This window comes from Filicampus tigris, chromosome 9, assembly GCF_054856515.1.
Source record: "Filicampus tigris isolate MCC_2025a chromosome 9, RoL_Ftig_1.0, whole genome shotgun sequence".
Lineage (NCBI taxonomy): Eukaryota > Metazoa > Chordata > Actinopteri > Syngnathiformes > Syngnathidae > Filicampus > Filicampus tigris.
Genome location: NC_141225.1, coordinates 7122646 through 7140044, shown reverse-complemented (window position 1 = coordinate 7140044; position 17399 = coordinate 7122646). Strand labels below are relative to the sequence as shown.

Below are 17399 nucleotides of genomic sequence, written 5' to 3'. Positions count from 1 at the left end.
CAATTGCAATGCAATTCAACCTGGCATTTTTACCTGAACGCCTAAAAAGGTGCACCCAAAGTAAATTTGAAGCTATACTTGAACCATTTGGAGTATCAGCATAGTTTTGGTCCCTTTTCTCCTCAACTGTGAGAATCTTTTTAAGTGCTACTGGCACTGAATTAAGGAAATTTGAATACATAAAATAAGGCGGATTTGATATCCGCCTATTTTAATTAAATTTTTTTTTTTCCAAAAATCTGACTGAAAAATTATGTTGTAGCGTGCTGGACTGAATAACACAAGAGGAAAAACCCACCCGTGGGCAGATGAAATCGCAACGGGTTAAAGGTCAGCGTCGCTGTCTGTCGCTGCGGAGTATTTTTCCAGCGTGACGTGCCGACAGCCGCCCCGACGCCACAGGGGGCAAGCGTCGGTCACAGTTGGCCAATGTCGGATTGGTCCCATCTAGGCCATAAGAGCTCAAGATCCTCTGTTACCATCAGCATTAGTCTTATTGGATCTCAGATAGGGAAGTCTGGACTGGTCGGCCGTCAATCGCAGGGCACTTTCACACTCCCTTTCACACCTAAACCCAATTTAGAGTCTGCATGTTTTATGAATGTGGCCATAAGCTGGACTACTTGGAGAAAACCCATGCAAGCATAGGGAGACAATATTGCTGTCAAATGTCAACGAATGCAAGGGTGAATATGTTAAAAAAAAGTTGCGTGCTACCATGAGATGTGGCAGCCTTCTGGATGGTGGCCGTCCCCTGGCTGAGCCTCTTCTTGGCCTCCAGGACCGGGTTCTCAAATTGGGTTTTCTGGTTGATGTGGCTGCAAAACAAACAAACGAGTACATATACATGAGGGCGTGCACATACAATACCGTATATACTGTACTCTACACGTGCCGAGCACGCCGTGTCGCTTTGCTGCAGTCAATTATGCATTGGCCGGCGCCATAAACGAAGCCGACGGCACCCGTTATTATTAATCCACAAATTAATAACACAGTGCACGTGCAGCAAAGGCCAGCTCGCCTCCTTCTGTAATGGCATTCAGCCATTTAATATTGTAGGAAATGAACTCCCCCTGCTAAGCGACCGCCGTGGAAAAACAAGCTAAATTGCCTGTTGGCCGCCTGGCAGGGAAACCAAAAACCATTGTTCCACAGCGAGCTGCTGTCAAGCTGAAACTCTCCATCTATCTTGTGTCCACTCTGCTTGTCCAAACAACATCTCAGTGCTGTCACGGCTACCTTGCAGGATTCCTCCCACAGGCTCTCCAATAAATTGCTGCTTGCTCTCCTTTTTATTTATTTATTTATTTTTTTTAATCACCTCTCCTAATGTCGAAAAACAGTCCTGCCACAAAGCCTGGGGAGGCCACACTGAACTCAAAGCGTTGTGCTCAAACACCAGGGGACTCCCGATCATCTGCTCTTCCTCGCAGGCGTTTCACATTAGGCAGAAGCATCCGCGCCCGAGATGGACGCAACGAGACGTGTGCTGGATTTCTGATGTTTATTTTTAAACATTAACATCCCGTGACACACGAACACACTGATCACGTGTGGGCCTGGAATGTTGCCGGTGCACGGCAGTGACTTCGTTTGCTTGGTCTCCTGGTGATTAGGCATTGTACAGTACATTAGTGGAGTGCACCTATAACGGACGTTGTGTACAGTATATGCAGTGTATATAATAGCACGTGTAATTCACACTGTCCCTTATTTGTACAATATTTGTGTTCTACAGTACATGTAGGGATGTGTAATATTTCATGTGCAATGATACTTGTGTTTGTAATAGTACATTTGAGGTTCATGTGCAACAATCCGCATTTTATTAGCACACGTGCGGTACAGTAGGTGTGTAGTAGCTCACGCGCGTATATGTGCAGTAATACAAATGATGTACCCGCGGGACTGAATTCTAAATTACAAGAGCGTAGTTGTGCACGTGCATTGTGTGAGGTGCACGCGTAAACGCAAATGTGATGAAAAACACTACTTGTGAGACAGTGTAGTAATGGTACATGTGATGTACACGTTTCAGGAGATATTTGTGAAATTGTGATAGTATTTCTGTGGCACGTGTGCATTAGTACATGAGTGTTATATACTGTAGGGGAATAATACTCAAATCGTATATTATATACGGTATGTCGTGAATCAGCTCAAATTGACTTGATTTGTACAGAAATCACTGTAAGTGGTAATTTTGTAGTCATTGGAATTTTTAAAAATAAATTAAGGCTTCAATATTTGTTATTTTATAATTACTGTAAAAGTGTTGAGATGCTTCACTGATTATATAATAATTTATCGTTTGAACACCATGCCTTTGTTTTTAGCAGTCCCCCTATTCTCTGCATTACCGTCTATAGACCTCCCCATCATTCCACTTCTTTTATTACAGAATTTTCAGAATTCTTATCCATTTTATATTCCAGTTATAACAGAATATTAATAACTGGCGATTTTAATATACACATGGACAACATCTCGGACCCACTATCCAGAGATTTTTCAAACCTTTTAAACTGCTTGGATTTTAAACAGCACGTCTTGCAGCCAACTCACAACAGAGGACACACCCTGGATTTGGTTATAACCTATGGCTTGTCTGCTGGTGTGTCCTCTGTTGTTGACTTGGCAGTGTCAGACCACTACTGTGTCTATTTTAACATCGCCAGTTTTAACCATCTAGCAGTCCCGGTCAGAACAGTGAAGAAACGCTACCTATCTTCTGAGGTGGCAGCAAATTTTATCGAGATCTTAAAAAACACTCCTGCTGACATTTTACCTGCACCCTGTGATCTTATTGTTGACAATTTTAACCTACATCTTAAATCATCATTAGATTCAGTAGCTCCACTTTTAATTAAAACAACAAAAACAAAGACTGTACCCCCGTGGAGAAACAATGCTATCAAAATATCAAAGAGAAAATGCAGGAGTGCAGAGAGGAGGTGGAGAAAAAGTAAACTTACAGTACACTATGAAATTTTATGCGAACAACTGAAATCTTACAATAAAACAGTAAAACTGGCAAGATCTTCCTATTTCTCAAACCTCATTACAGTCAATAAAAACAACCCCAGGGTTCTCTTCTCCACCTTTGAACTTTTAACTAGTTCTGATTTTAATAAGTCCCCACAGAGACCAACAGATGCTCTCTGTGAGGACTTTGCAGACCACTTCAGAAGTAAAATCGATGACATAAGATCCAGTCTTTTAGCCCGTCAAAACACAAGTTTTAATAAACCCGGACAATCATATTTACATGAGGAAACACTGGAAAGTTTTGCCCTGGTTGATGCAAGGACACTTGTTCGAGTTTTCTCCCAGGTAAACCCAACAACCTGCCTTTTGGATCCAATTCCCACATTTCTTTTTAAGACATTTTATGGATTTTTTGAAGAACAAATTTTAAATATAGTCAATTGCTCTCTTCAGACAGGCGTCTTCCCAGCTGCCTTTAAAACGGCGGTGGTGAAGCCCCTTCTGAAGAAGAGCGGTTCTGACCCGAGCGTTTTTAATAACTACAGACCCGTATCCAACTTACCGTTTTTAAGTAAGATTTTAGAAAAACTGGTTTTCATCCAGTTGAATCATTTTTTAAATACAAATAATATTTTGGAGAAATATCAATCTGGTTTTAGGATGAACCACAGTACGGAGACTGCTCTTTTAAGGATCTTAAATGATATTAGGTGCACTGCAGACGTGAGAAAACTCACAGTCTTGGTGCTACTGGATCTAAGCGCTGCTTTTGATACAGTAGATCACCAAATTTTATTAAATAGACTTAAAAATCTAGTGGGCATCTCTGGTACTGTTTTTGACTGGTTTTATTCCTATCTCACAGACCGATATTTCTTTGTAAGTATGGATACTTGTTCCTCTAAAACTCATGAAATTAAATGTGGGGTTCCTCAAGGTTCGATTTTAGGCCCCTTACTTTTTAATCTTTATATGCTTCCCCTCGGGGATGTCATCAGGGGACACGGCATCAGCTTTCACAGCTATGCTGATGACACGCAGCTGTATATTGCCGTGTCTCCTGATGACACAGGACCCATTGATACCCTTTTAAATTGCATTTTAGATATCAAGTCATGGATGGCAGATAATTTCCTACAGCTCAATGAGGACAAGACTGAGGTCTTAGTTATCGGTCCCGAAGGTCAGAGAGAGAAGCTTTTACCAAAACTACACATTTTTAATCCCTCACACTGTGTGAAGAACCTTGGCGTCATTTTTGACTCTGAGCTCAGTTTTATTCCTCATATTAAAAATGTAACCAAGATTGGTTTTTATCACCTTAAGAATATCGCCAGAGTCCGCCCGTTTCTCTCTCAGGCTAACACGGAAGTGCTGATGCATGCCTTTATTTCCTGTCGTTTAGATTACTGTAATGCCCTGCTCTCTGGCCTCCCGAAAAAGAGCATTTCACCACTGCAACTACTGCAGAATTCAGCCGCTCGGGTGCTGACGAGAACCAGAGGGCGGGAGCACATTACGCCAGTTTTGAAATTGCTGCATTGGCTCCCTGTGTGTTTCAGGATCGATTTTAAAGTACTTTTATTAGTTTATAAATGTGTTAATGGTCTTGGGCCATCTTATTTATCTGATTTGCTTTTATCATACCAGCCCTCGCGGATCCTGAGGTCCTCTGGCGCCGGCCTTTTATTTATTCCAAGGGTGAGGACCAAAATGCATGGCGAGGCTGCATTCAGCCATTTTGGTCCTCACCTTTGGAATAGCCTGCCAGAGGATGTCAGGTCTGCAGAGACTGTTGATATTTTTAAGAGGAAGCTCAAGACACACCTTTTTAGTTTGGCTTTCAACAACTTTTAAATAATTTATCTTTTCTTTTGATTGAAGATAATTCTATGTTTTGCTTTGAATGTTTTAAAGCACTTTGAGTTGCATTTTTATGTATGAAAAGTGCTATATAAATAAAATGTGATTGATTGATTATATAATAATCCTCTAGATGGATTTTAAGGTCTTTACCTGGCCCAGTAAATATGAGAATTTTTTCATATTCACACTCTTTAGCTTAAATGATGTTACTCATTAATATTCAGTCTCTGGTGGTAAATATTAGTAAGCTAACTTCAGCTGTCATCATTGTAACCGATTTAAAAAGTAGGACAAAGTGGCCTATATTACATAACTCACATTTTGTCCAAAATTAGCATAAGTAAACGAGGGTGTCTCTGAGCAGGTTTGCTTTGGGCATCCAAATGACTAGCTATGCCCGTGGACTGAGCCATCAAAGTGCGCTCATCCACGGCTCGTGCATTGATGACAAGAAGCAGCTTGGAGCTGCAAGAATTCAGTCAATTACACCACACATTGGCCATCAACACTTCATATACACACGTTAATACGCGGTAATATGCTTAAATGTGTACAGAGATAATCTCAGTCAGCAGTCAGGGCAATTTACCCCGGTCGGTTATTAGAGCATTGGTGAGGTCACGAGTGGACAGCACAAATGCTGGACAACAGCACATTTCCAATTGAAGTGTTGGCAAACGTAATGCAACTATTTTGTTAGTTTTCAACCCGTTTGAGCAATTTCACCGGTGATTTTTTTTCTTGAGCAATATAACATGCACTTGTCACCATGGTCAAAAATAGCCACAAATTGACGGTAGTCATATAATTAACAGAGACCAAGCCCTCCACAGGGGTAATTTTATATTGGTAAAGTACATCAACATTAATATCATTGTAAAGAAGCCACATGTAGGACCTAAGATGTCATGTTTGGTTTGTTTTGATTTCGGGCTTTCTTTAGTTTCATGTTTTGCTCAGTGTTCTGTGTTTGTCTCGTCATGATTATTGTGTCCACCTGTGTGCCTTCCATTCCCTAGAATTGGCCAATCAGCTCCCTTCTACCTTGTGTCTCGTGTCCAGGTGTTTCTCGTTGTCTCGTCAGTGTTTTTTTATTTAAGTTGCTAGTTTTTGTTCAGTTCTTGTCGAGTCCTTGTCGTGTAGTCGCTGTTGTCATAGTTGTCCTTGCGTTTGTTGTATTAGTCTGAGTTGTTGATGCTGTCATGGTGACAGAGTTACCGGTTGTCGTCACCTCGCCAAATCAAGCCTCGTCACCACTTCCAAGCCAAGCCTCATAACCACGCCAAGCCTCAGTAACCGGTCAAGTGTATTTCATTTCATTTTCATTAAAATATCATAAACAGTTCTCCTGCATTTGGGTCCACCTCCAGACCAAATCCTGACATAAGACTTGGTAAAATTCACCAAGTGGCCATCTTCAAGCAAGGACTTTGTGACAATGATTACACGACACATTTCGGTCTGAAATGCTCCCACACTTTCACCATTTAAAAAAAAAAAAAAAAAAAGCAAATACAATATGGGGCACATGTAATTGTGTCTGTGGGACCGCAAATTACATAACACTGTTTTATTTTATTGTTTTTCCTTACTCGGCCACGTTTCAGCACCTGTGTGTGACGTGGTACAGGTTAAATCCGTTCTCGACGCCATTTGGCTGACTTGGACCGACTGGGACCACGTGGGACGTTTAAATATGCCAACGGGAACTCTGTGACGGTGAGGCGATGCCCAGCTCTGTTTATCAAAATGCCGTGTTTAGACTAGTGGAGGCGCATAGAGCATATTATTGTAAAGAACGTTTTTGAGTTAACTTCCCCTTGAACGTTCTCAGCATTTGAATATGTGGATGAGAGAGGTGAGGTGAGGGCAGCATGGTTGGACAAAATACTAATTTGTGGGTTAAGGTTTTTGAGTTTGTTTGAATCTTATTCCCAGCCTAACAGAAAATCAAACTGACTACGATATTCCTATCCATTGATTTTAGTGCCGGCCTTTACCTCTACATTACCATTTCCATAAAAGTAGCTCTCGATTTTCTTTCACAACTGTTCAATAGCTAGCTATAAATTCATATCCAAAATCCACAAATTAGCATTTTAAGCATATTATATTTATATTGTTTCCACAAAAATAATCATTTTTAAAATATTCCATGTGATCTCTTTTCAACTTTGAGCACTTGCCCCTCCAAAGATCTGTGCACACCCCTGACTGTGACGTTTATGCACAGTTTGAAAATGTAATGCAGTGATCAGTGATTCTTTTGTGTACCACAAGAGGGAGCCCACGTACCACTAGTGGTACATGCCCCGCACTTTGATACCACTGGAAATATAATAATAGTTCATGTGTTGTATATTTTGCAAAATACATGTGTACTAGTAAATATATCTTCTTTAATATAAAATGTGCAATGGTAATCATGTAGCACAAAGGAAACAGTATATGTAACTGTGTGGTTTTGCATGTTGCGGTACAGTGCCGTTAAATAGTAATATTACAATAGAGAGGGAGTCTGCCGCTGGAAGCATGTTTATTTTTAGACAGTATATTGATGCATGCCAGTGCGTGGCTAATGTACACTACTACGCCACATGGTACGCATTCACTGTTGAAATGGAGTGTGTGCATCTACAAGGAAGCCGCGCGCCAAAGCACACTGTTAGCTACCGAGCCCGCCGGCGTGCTGAGAAAAAGGCATGAATCAATAAGACTTACTCCACGTAGTATGTGCCGTACTGTGGGTCGTCAATTTCCTCCCAGCCGTAAGGTAACTCTGCAGAGAGAGAGAGAGAGAGAGAGGGGGGAGACAGCAGCACCGTGTTTAGAAGACAAACATCATCAGGGTCTCATGTTGTTTGACTTGGAAACAGCCCGGGATCGTTTAGAGAACATTTTGAGCAAGTGGGCTTGGATGCAAAGCCCCTGATGAACAGATGAGGCAGAAGGAGGAAACAAAGGCGGGAGAGAGAAAGGAGCTCTTCATGCAAGAGGAAGCTTTTCAGAGAGCTCGCTTTCCTTCAGCCTGCTGAAATAGTCCATTAAAATAAAATCACAGCCTGGGAGAGTCTCGCTGGTTTAGTTGAAGCTCGGGGTGCACTTAAGGCCTCTATTAGCATCCTAAGATGGGAGGTCACCATTGAAATTCATCAAACCGAGCTCATGTGAGGAAGCTGTTCTTTAGTTGTCTTGTTTGGACATGCAAGCCTAACTGATGAGTTCGTGAACTTTGGGGAAAAGTATGTGGATGCATGATGCCACGTGAGGCTGATTTGAACTACTTTTCTCTACCCAATTTATTGTTGTAGGGCAGCATTGTGGAATCGTTTTTGTTGTCTTGGCTCGGGCCTTCCTGTGTAGAGTTTGCATGTACTGTACTCCCTGTGCTTACCATGTTCTGAAAACACGCATGTTGGGCGAAATGAAGACTCTAAATCGTCCAAATTGGCGACAGGTTCGAGGTGTACCCCACCTCTTGCCCAGAGTCAGCTGGGATAGGCTCCAGTTAATCCAGAACATTGATGTTTTACTCTCTTTTCAAGGTAAACCGTGCACAATCTATTTGGGGACACTTGTCGTATTCGTCCCCATTGGAAATAATAAAAATAGCTATAATCTGTTCTAGGGTCAACTTGACCTTTTATTGGCTTGTATACAAGTAGTCATGCTTCTGTTGTGCCTGTCCGTCCATAAAGGCTGAAATTAAACAATCAAATAAACCTTTCGTTATCTGCCTGATTCTCAAACTGTGATTATACGTAGGTTAAATCAGTCAGTGGCGGATTTGCACAAGCACAAATTATTTCTGGAAGCGGAGAGGTAAAACATTTCATCAAAGCCAAAAGGTGAAGAGAGCAGTAGGATTAACATTAGACACCAGCGATTGGTTCTGATAAGTGGCGCATACTTAATGATGATGACACTGATGATACCGTCTATACATACCTCCATCCTCGCACTTCTCGGGGGGCTTCGCCTTCTTGGCCAAGCGGGGGTCCAACCACGTGGTCGTCTTGGTGTTGTGACTGCGGAACATAAATAGCAGACAACATCACCAGTAAGAGGGGAAACCACACCCAAAACACGCAATGTCCTCATTTTGGTCACAGGTGAGCTGGAGACTACCCAGCTGACTTTGGTTGAGAGACAGTGGTACACGAGGTATTGGTCACTAACCAATAATGATGAGAGCACATAGACAAACGACCATGCACGCCTATGGACACTTTCAAGTCTTCAGTGGAATATGCAAGGTTTTTGGAAGCCGAAATTCAAACCCAGAACCCAGATGTAAGGACGGAAGCGCTTTAAAAGGCTGAGGACGGACGGTTATCGGACGACAATTATTTTTAGGAATAAGGACTGAGGGACGAGGACGGAAGGGTACCCAGGTTGTGGACGGAGGACGGACTGGCAAAAAAAGGCTAGCGTGCCCATCTCTGTTATTATTAACAGAGAGTCTGTTATGACTTGCACTTACACTGGGATGATACTGCCCGATACTACAACATGAGTAGGCCTAATAATTTGAAATGATATGCAGAGCAAACATAGTACCTCAATAATTAAAAACATTTGAGTGAGTTGATTTTTGTGGGGAAAAAAAAAGTACAAAATGAGTTCTTGCACTTAATGTTAGTTTCTTGTTCAGCGGTTTTGTGCTGTCCTTGAATGGTAATTTTTATGAGAGCCCTTTGCACCTTTGCTTCGAACCCTTTGTTGTTGAATTAGGATAATGGATCTTTTATATACAGTATGCATTGAACATTTATATGCATTGCATGAAAATGTGTGTCCCTCCAGCATTTAAATTGCATGTCCCTAATCTGTTTTTGGTGGATCACATCCAGTAATTATGTCATGTAACTGCAGGTATAGTATGTCATTAGTCCGGTGTGAATATGCAGTACATTTGCGCTTGCTTTTGCATTAGGGTTTATTTGGTCTTGACAGCAACAAAATACGATACTGAAACTTGATAAATAACCAATAAGTTAAGAGCTGTCACACAACTCACTCGATAAAGTAGACCATGCCCGTCTCAGTGTAAGCCATCTCCCAGTTGAGCGGAAGCGGCTCCAGGCTGTCGTCACGGGGAAGTGAGCTCCAGGTGCGGAAGTCCATGGTGCTGCTGGACTGGGCGTAGCTGGGCACGGCTCGCCTCCAGTCAGCCTTGTGCTCTGTATGACATCAAGCAGAAAGTAGGAAGTGATCAGAGGAAGGAATTAAGTTAGCCCGTTAGCATCCCCTACAAAAAGGAAGGGCCGTGTAGTTCGTCGTACACATGCATGTGCTGGTGCATGTTTGCCTGCCCAAAGACTGCTTTGCATTTGCATGTGCACACAAAATTAGTACTTTTGCCTACATGTATGTGGAAACTCCCCCTGGGATGGGGGTGGGGCTACAATCACAGATACAATACTTCACAACCAACGTGACCTTGTTCTCTAAGGTAAATTTGATGCCGATGCTAATGTTGTTGTAGCATTGACTCATTAAAGCCTGAAGCCCCTCTTGAGACATCTCTCTAAAACCTACGGTCGTCTTTGGAGTCACACTTGATAACCTGACATTTTTTCCACCTACAAAATTAATCTCTGGCCCTGTAGCAGATAGAAACATACAGTAATTCCAAAATAATTTGATATCTTAGACATGTGGCTTTCACACAGGCACGCGTTTAATAATCTTTACTGTTTCAATCGAAGTTGCAAGTGAAGAACTAATTTTAATTTTTAAAAATCGAGTGGTAATTACCATGCTGTATTCTCGTCCAAAGACATTGAAATCATCATTGTTTACAAACATATATCTTAACCATACATCACGTTTGGATGGTTTCACGGCTTTAAAATCCGTGAGTGTATTGCCTATATGACTGCCGTGACTTATATCAGAGCTACCGCGATCGACGGACGTCCACCATTATTCCTCGAAAAAATTCCGTATATGCTCCGACGACTCACGACACCATCACTTGTACATTCTGATGCATTTCATTGGCCAAGAGACCAAGAATTGGATTAAAAAAAAGGAAAATGACATATACGCTCTACGGCTTTAAAGGGAGAAACACGCAACAGCGCTCCCGGTTTTAGTGGTAGAAATGCGGTTACGCGCTCCCGTCCTTAATGGGTTAAACTGTGGAGAACTGAAAATAATTGCCTGCATATTAAGCTGCGGTAAACTACAGCAGTTTGACACCATTAACACTGGGCTGTTGAGAATGCTAGCTTCCCAAACCCTGTTTTATTATTTTTTTCCTTTTACCTTTAGTCGAAATCTAATTTTTAAGTTTAAAATGGCATAATATTGTCATTTCAACATTTTTCATTGAAACAAATTTCAATAATGACACAGTTGTGTTAAATGTGTGTCTTGCGTGTTAAACTACCGTTTCAAATAGGTGTGTTATACTCTCTTTATAAAAGCTGAAATGTATGCTGAAAGAAAACATCGACTAAATTATTAATTTAGTGTACTAAAATTGGTCTTTATTTCGGTGACTAAAATTGGACTAAAAATAAACTACAATCATAAGACTAATTTAGGACTAAAACGTTAATTAATTTTAGTCAAAAGACTATAAAACTAAATTAAAATCAAGTCAAAATGAACACTGCTCTGCACTGTGAGGCAGACGTGTCTACCACCGTGCCGCCATGACAGACACTCTCGGATACATCTCTTTTGGTGAAGGAGCCAATGAAAACACATGATTTTGTTTTCTTGTCATGTGGGATCTCTCACATAAAAAAAGTAAAAAAACACATAAAACAAAACAACAACAACAAAAAAAAGGTTAAAAGCGGTTTGTGTGTGTGTACATGACGAAATGGTTGTCTGTTTACATCAATTAATACAGTTTGGTGCACATTTGTTGATGCACAAGTACCCGACAAATGGGTTTGTTTTTGGTAGTGGCATGGCGGAGCAAGACGGAGTGCAGTCTGTTGATTGGATGACCATTGCACAAGTAGGCTATTTACAGATCCAACCAACACAGTTGTCATATTCCAACCGCCAAGCCAGATCATAGTATACCAATCCGAAATGAACTGTGCTGCTTCAGGGCTCACAGAGACAAAGGCCACACAATGAGGCCAGTTGAGGTCACAACAGGGTGAAAAAAAAAGCCTACCAGACTTTACAGAAGAACCACGGTAGGGTCGGGGGGGGTGGGGGGGGGTGGGTTATGGGTAGATGCTTACAAGTCAAGAGTTGAGAGACTTAACGCTCATATTTTCCATTAACCTTCTTCTCAATTCGACCATAACGCTGCCCATCTATGGCCGCCCTGAGAGCAACGGGGCCACCGGTTGAAGCAGGGCTGTCGTTCAGTGGCCATAAAAAGCAGTTCTTTTTTTGTTTCTCTGTGTGTGTGTCTGGACTCAAATATGAGCAAGCTGTTGGATAAACACACTGTGGATTAATATGGATGCTCGGTGCAGCTGAGTAAGCAGCAATGTGAGCCCTCGCTGTTAGAACAAGGTAAAAAATAAATAAAAATGACAAAATCGGCTTAATCCCTCCCCTACCCCCTCAGTTTTAATCTGAATTCTATCACTCTAAGCGTCAGTGTGTCATGCTCACTATATTAACTCATTTTGTAATTTCCACGGTGTACTCAGTGTGAAGGGCTGTCACAAGTGTTGAGAAGTATCACATTAAAATTAATAGAAAAAGATGTGTCCTTTTGAAAGGCATCTTTGCAAAGGTAGAACAATGCAATGCTAATGTGTTTTTCCATCAAACAAACTTCATATTTGTAGAAACAGTTCTAAGTATTAAACTGCTAGCAGTGTATAACTGTGAGCAGGTCAACCTCCAACTTAAAGTGCTTAGAAATACACTTTTAGGACTTGAAGTGCACTCATTTAGTCAAGAGAGTAACACAAGTACATGTACAAGTGCTATTAATGTCCCCACGTTAGCATAATTGCTACATTAAGTATATTCTTGCTCTATATATTTGAAAGTGCCCCTACTGTTTTGTATTTGCATGATCTGTATTCTAAGTAGGTATTCGCCTATTATCTAGCATTTTAATACACAAGTGCACACTGCATCAAATAGGCTACATATTGGATTTTTACAAATGTGTACATTGTTTTATCAAGGTCATGATGACCATGTACAACTCTAAGGTATTGCAGTAGAGCATGTACCTCCCCTGAGACTATACTGTTAAAAAAAAGTGGCGGTGCCTGCCGTTTTGTACATATGGTGCTCCAACTCTTTAACTACCCATTAATGATTTATTGTTGGTTAGACTAATGTTTTCTTTTATGTCATAAAATGATATTAAATTTGATTAAATTGAACTCATTCGACTTGTATAGATAAACGCCAGGGTTTTTCCTGGCTCAAATCGAGGCAGAGGTGGTACCATCCTGACCATGCGTCATGACGTGTATGTATTCTGTAAATTCAACTGACTCACTTTCTTTTACAGGGAACATTAAGTTAAGAGTTCTAATAAGAATGACTACTATCACGTTAAAGCATTCATTTATTGAGACTAGCGCCACAATTTTTAAAGTGTTACTGCAAAGAGCCACATTTCCATATGAGCGCACATAAACCTTTTTTTTGTTTTTTTAGTGAGGTTGCCATTACATTCAACAAAAATTGTGTTAAAACATCTATGTGTTGAACCTCATATTTTTGTTATGCTCTGATTTTTTTCCCATGTTAGGCAAGAGTACTCAACATTTTTTCCCTCCCTCTCATTTATGTCAAATTGCATGCATGAGATGCACATAGCTGGCACGTCGCTTGTGAATGTCATCTGCTCTATCGCCGCGTTCGGACAAGCCCTTTATCATCCGCGCAACAGCGTGCCCAAATTTGGAGGTACTGACGTAGCAGCCAACTAGGAAGTGAAAAGTGAGGCTTTTCCCACTGGTGTACGAAATGCATCTTTCATTGTTACAAGAGAAAGCCCAGTCTTTGCTCATTTTAAAAAGGAAAATCAAGAGGAGACAAGATGTATCTTTCAGTGTTAATAGGGTAAATGCAAGGCTTCCTCCATTGTCCTCATGCCGCCACAATAGCAGTAAATCGCTTGCCAGCCCCCCGCTATTGAAAATGGTTTCTAACATCACGACGGTGCCGCCGTAAAGAAGAATATGTGTAAATCCGAGGGGATTTGCCGTTGTGGCAGACGGCCGAGTACGGGCAGCGCTGCTCGGCAACGCTCCATTCTGTGGTGCCACCCCTCACTCCATACACAATTAATGGGGTTGACAACTGTGCGCTGCAAGTTCAGAGCGAAAAGGGCTTCAAGAGCCGCATAAAACCGGCCACATGCCGCGGGTTGGCCAGGCCTGATATAGCGCCTCCATAGCGGCGAATGCTGCAACTGCAGGTAAAATACGTTGCTGCCGCAGACATCAATCGCGCTGTGTTGAGCAATATCAATCGCTCTGGCTGGAGGCGGGCACCAAATTAGTTGGAGGCGGCCGCCTCACAATTTTGAACACAGGAAAAACCCTGAATACATGAATGAAAATGCAGCCTCGTGCCTCCGACTGAATCACATGATAATATTCAGTACAACATCAAGGCCACGAGTGCGATATTGCCGTTGCGCAACAGTTGTGAAAGTGACATTTATTAGTTAACAGTAATAAGTGACAAAAAACAATTATATTTTTTGTCTATTTAATCAGTTTTTTTCCCGCTCCGCCAACACAAATAGTTCCTCATACGTTAACCGTGGAGTTAGAGGTTAGCTAATATGCTAACTAGCAAAAAAAAAAAGAAACAAATTAAGCCTGTTTTCCTATGGCTGTATAATATTAATGTATATGTACAATGATTACAATACAGTCATGCAGGCACAAACAAAGAATAATACTGTACAATTCTTCCACTACTACACAGAAAGTTTCTGTAACAGTCATTTTTTGGAGGACAAACAATATATGCCTGTGTGTATTGTTATATTATCTGTCTACATTCCTTAAAGGGTTCGAAAACGTACTCGCAGTAAACTCAACCAGGCTCCTCAGGTTAAGGTCAGACCAAAATGCGTTTAATGTCTCAAATCGTGTACAATCTGCAAAAAGTCCTCTTTCCACTAAAATGACGGAGACCGACAGTTACACTAACGCCGCGTGGCTCGTCCTCGCCCGAGGACGCAGAGGAGACAATATGGTGAAAAAAGGCCTGTTGATTTAGCGTGACACGGACTCACCAGGCAAGCCGTTGACCAGCGGTGGCCTCTCGTCATCGTCCTCCTCCTCGGGCACGGCGCTGTCCTTGCGGTCCATCTTGCTGACCGAGGTGGTGCGCTTGCGGGGGAGGTCGCCGCCAAATTCTTCATCGAACAGGACCTGGTCCACCAGGTCGGGCTGCACTAGGTTGGGTTCCGCGGGGGGCTTCGGGGTCCCGTAGAAGTTGCCTTAACAAAGAGTGAGAAAAAAAAGGTTATGAGCCCAAACTGAATGGAACTAGTGAGGACAAAGAAGGTACTAGACTTTCGGGATATGAATAAATGCTGAATACTCAAACAGCTTTCCACATGCGGCCGAGAGAGAGACAGGTTATGGGCCAACCTTGTTACCTTGAATAATACAAAGGCGCACCGAGATATTCTATTCGTCTTCATAAGCGTGTATATACCTGTAATTCCACATCTCTTAACCCACTCCTCCTCCTCATGAGACACGCACCACGGGGCTTTCGTGACTCATGTAACATGAAAATCACTCTACTTGAAATTAGTCAGCGACTAATTACACTGTTCATTGAATATGGCAATTAGCTATGTTCTCAGTTTGCAATTTTTCCCCCCTAATGAAGAAAAACCTTGTGTTACACATGACAAATATTTAGTCAGATAACAGAAGTGAGGGGGAGGACGCAGGGGTATCTGAGTGTAGAAAAATGAGGATGCTTGGCTAAATGGCGTGCTGTTGGCTGCACTCACCTCCATTTATTTGCAGGTAATCCATTTGCAAGGTCGATTATTTCCCTCCCATAAATGATGGCCAAATAAGAGCCGGCTGTGCTTTAATCATGATTTTTAATGAGATTAATTAAAGAACAGAGAGTGACACCACTGGGAAATGCAATTTAATTAGCCTCTGTTGAAAGAAAAAAAAAATCTTATTTTGATGCAGCTGCACATGAGAACAGAATCTTTTCATGTACTTAACAAGGATCATGGCAACGTCACGGGCCTTAAGAGTGGCATTTATCACATCTTTTTATAGCCGCGTGCGTGTACATCTTGGCCTGACATGCATGAAACATGGATGCTTGCATGCTTTTGAATTCTTAGCAGCATGATGGAGGTGGCGGATGGAGGTTGTAGCTTGAATGGCACCCTCCATGCAGAGCTGGGCACTTGACCCGTTTTTTTTTGGTCCGTTCTGCGACCGCGACCTGGGTACCCTTCCATCCTTAATCATAAAAACGATCGTCCTCCGACCCCATCCGTCCTCGTGCTTTTAAAGCGCTGAATTGTTTCCAACTGTTAGCTGCCAGCAACCATTGTCGTGATGAGATGATGATGATAATGATCATGATGATGATGATGATGATGAAGATGATGAAGCGGGGATAGGAGCAAGCCAAGGGACATCAAGAGAATATTTAAGATTGCGTAATAACACAATAGTGTTGGGTTAATAATTATTGTAAAACAAAAAAAGGTAATGTTATTTTAGGAGAACGAACATCTTTCACTTCCGAGCTTTCAGTGTTTTTAACCCTCTCGATGCAAACCCGTCGCCTCCGACAGGAGATGACATGTTTTTCAAATCACCGTAAATCATGAACCGTTTAAGCTAACAACATAATCCCAACGGTTTCTGAAAGCAGAGAAGCGGAGCTTTGCGTCAATACCACGTACGCGGGTTGGTTTGGGTGGTGGTGGGGGCGCAAAAATAGATGAGAATAAAATGGGCTTCCAACTATGCTTCGTCCGACTATTTTTTCTTAAGTTTGCCGTCAATCGTTTATCGCCTACAAAATGAGCATCCGTCATAGGCGGATAGGCTGACCGGTACGTCACATAGGCAGTATGCCCAGCTCTGATGGTTTCCCTGTAGCACCCTGCTCAGATGTCCCGGCTGCCATGGCAAAACTCTGGCGGCTCGCTTTCACATCGCTTTTGATGATATTGTTTATTCTGGAGTATTGCTTTAAGGCTTTGTAACCATATTTTCCAACACTTGAATCTAAAAGTATACGTCATTCCATTACAAATTGAAAACAATTTCACATAGCATTTTCTTTTTGAGGCTGCACATAATGCACATGCCAGAAACTGCTACTGGCTGGATGGAAGGATGGATGCAAAGAAAGCTTCTCCAGGCGATCCACCTGCTGTTTACAAGGTAGCACGGTTGTCCGCGTTCGTCAAAGACAGCTTCATTAGTGGGCGCGAAGATGGTGAGCAGAGATGGAGGAGGCCGCTGGCCAATCTGCTGTCACACGCTGACATTCATCAGCCATGTTACCTGTGTGATTAATGAGGTGCTGGTAGGTTACACGTTGGTTACATCAGATGTTTACCTGCAAGCGTC

The 17399-nt window shown here is 42.0% G+C and overlaps 1 protein-coding gene across 4 annotated transcripts in view; it reads right to left on the bottom strand.

Moving 5' to 3' along the window:
• Positions 1-17399, bottom strand: part of magi3b (membrane associated guanylate kinase, WW and PDZ domain containing 3b) — a 168656-nt gene that overhangs the window by 28221 nt on the left and 123036 nt on the right. For all 4 annotated transcript variants that reach the window (XM_086040002.1, XM_086040003.1, XM_086040004.1 and 1 more), the window contains exons 4-8: positions 15062-15268; positions 9878-10040; positions 8806-8885; positions 7579-7636; positions 718-818 (exon numbers count right to left, since the gene is read on the bottom strand). In XM_086040002.1, the coding sequence (XP_085896128.1) occupies positions 718-818; positions 7579-7636; positions 8806-8885; positions 9878-10040; positions 15062-15268 (609 nt within the window). The remainder of the gene's footprint in view (positions 1-717; positions 819-7578; positions 7637-8805; positions 8886-9877; positions 10041-15061; positions 15269-17399) is intronic.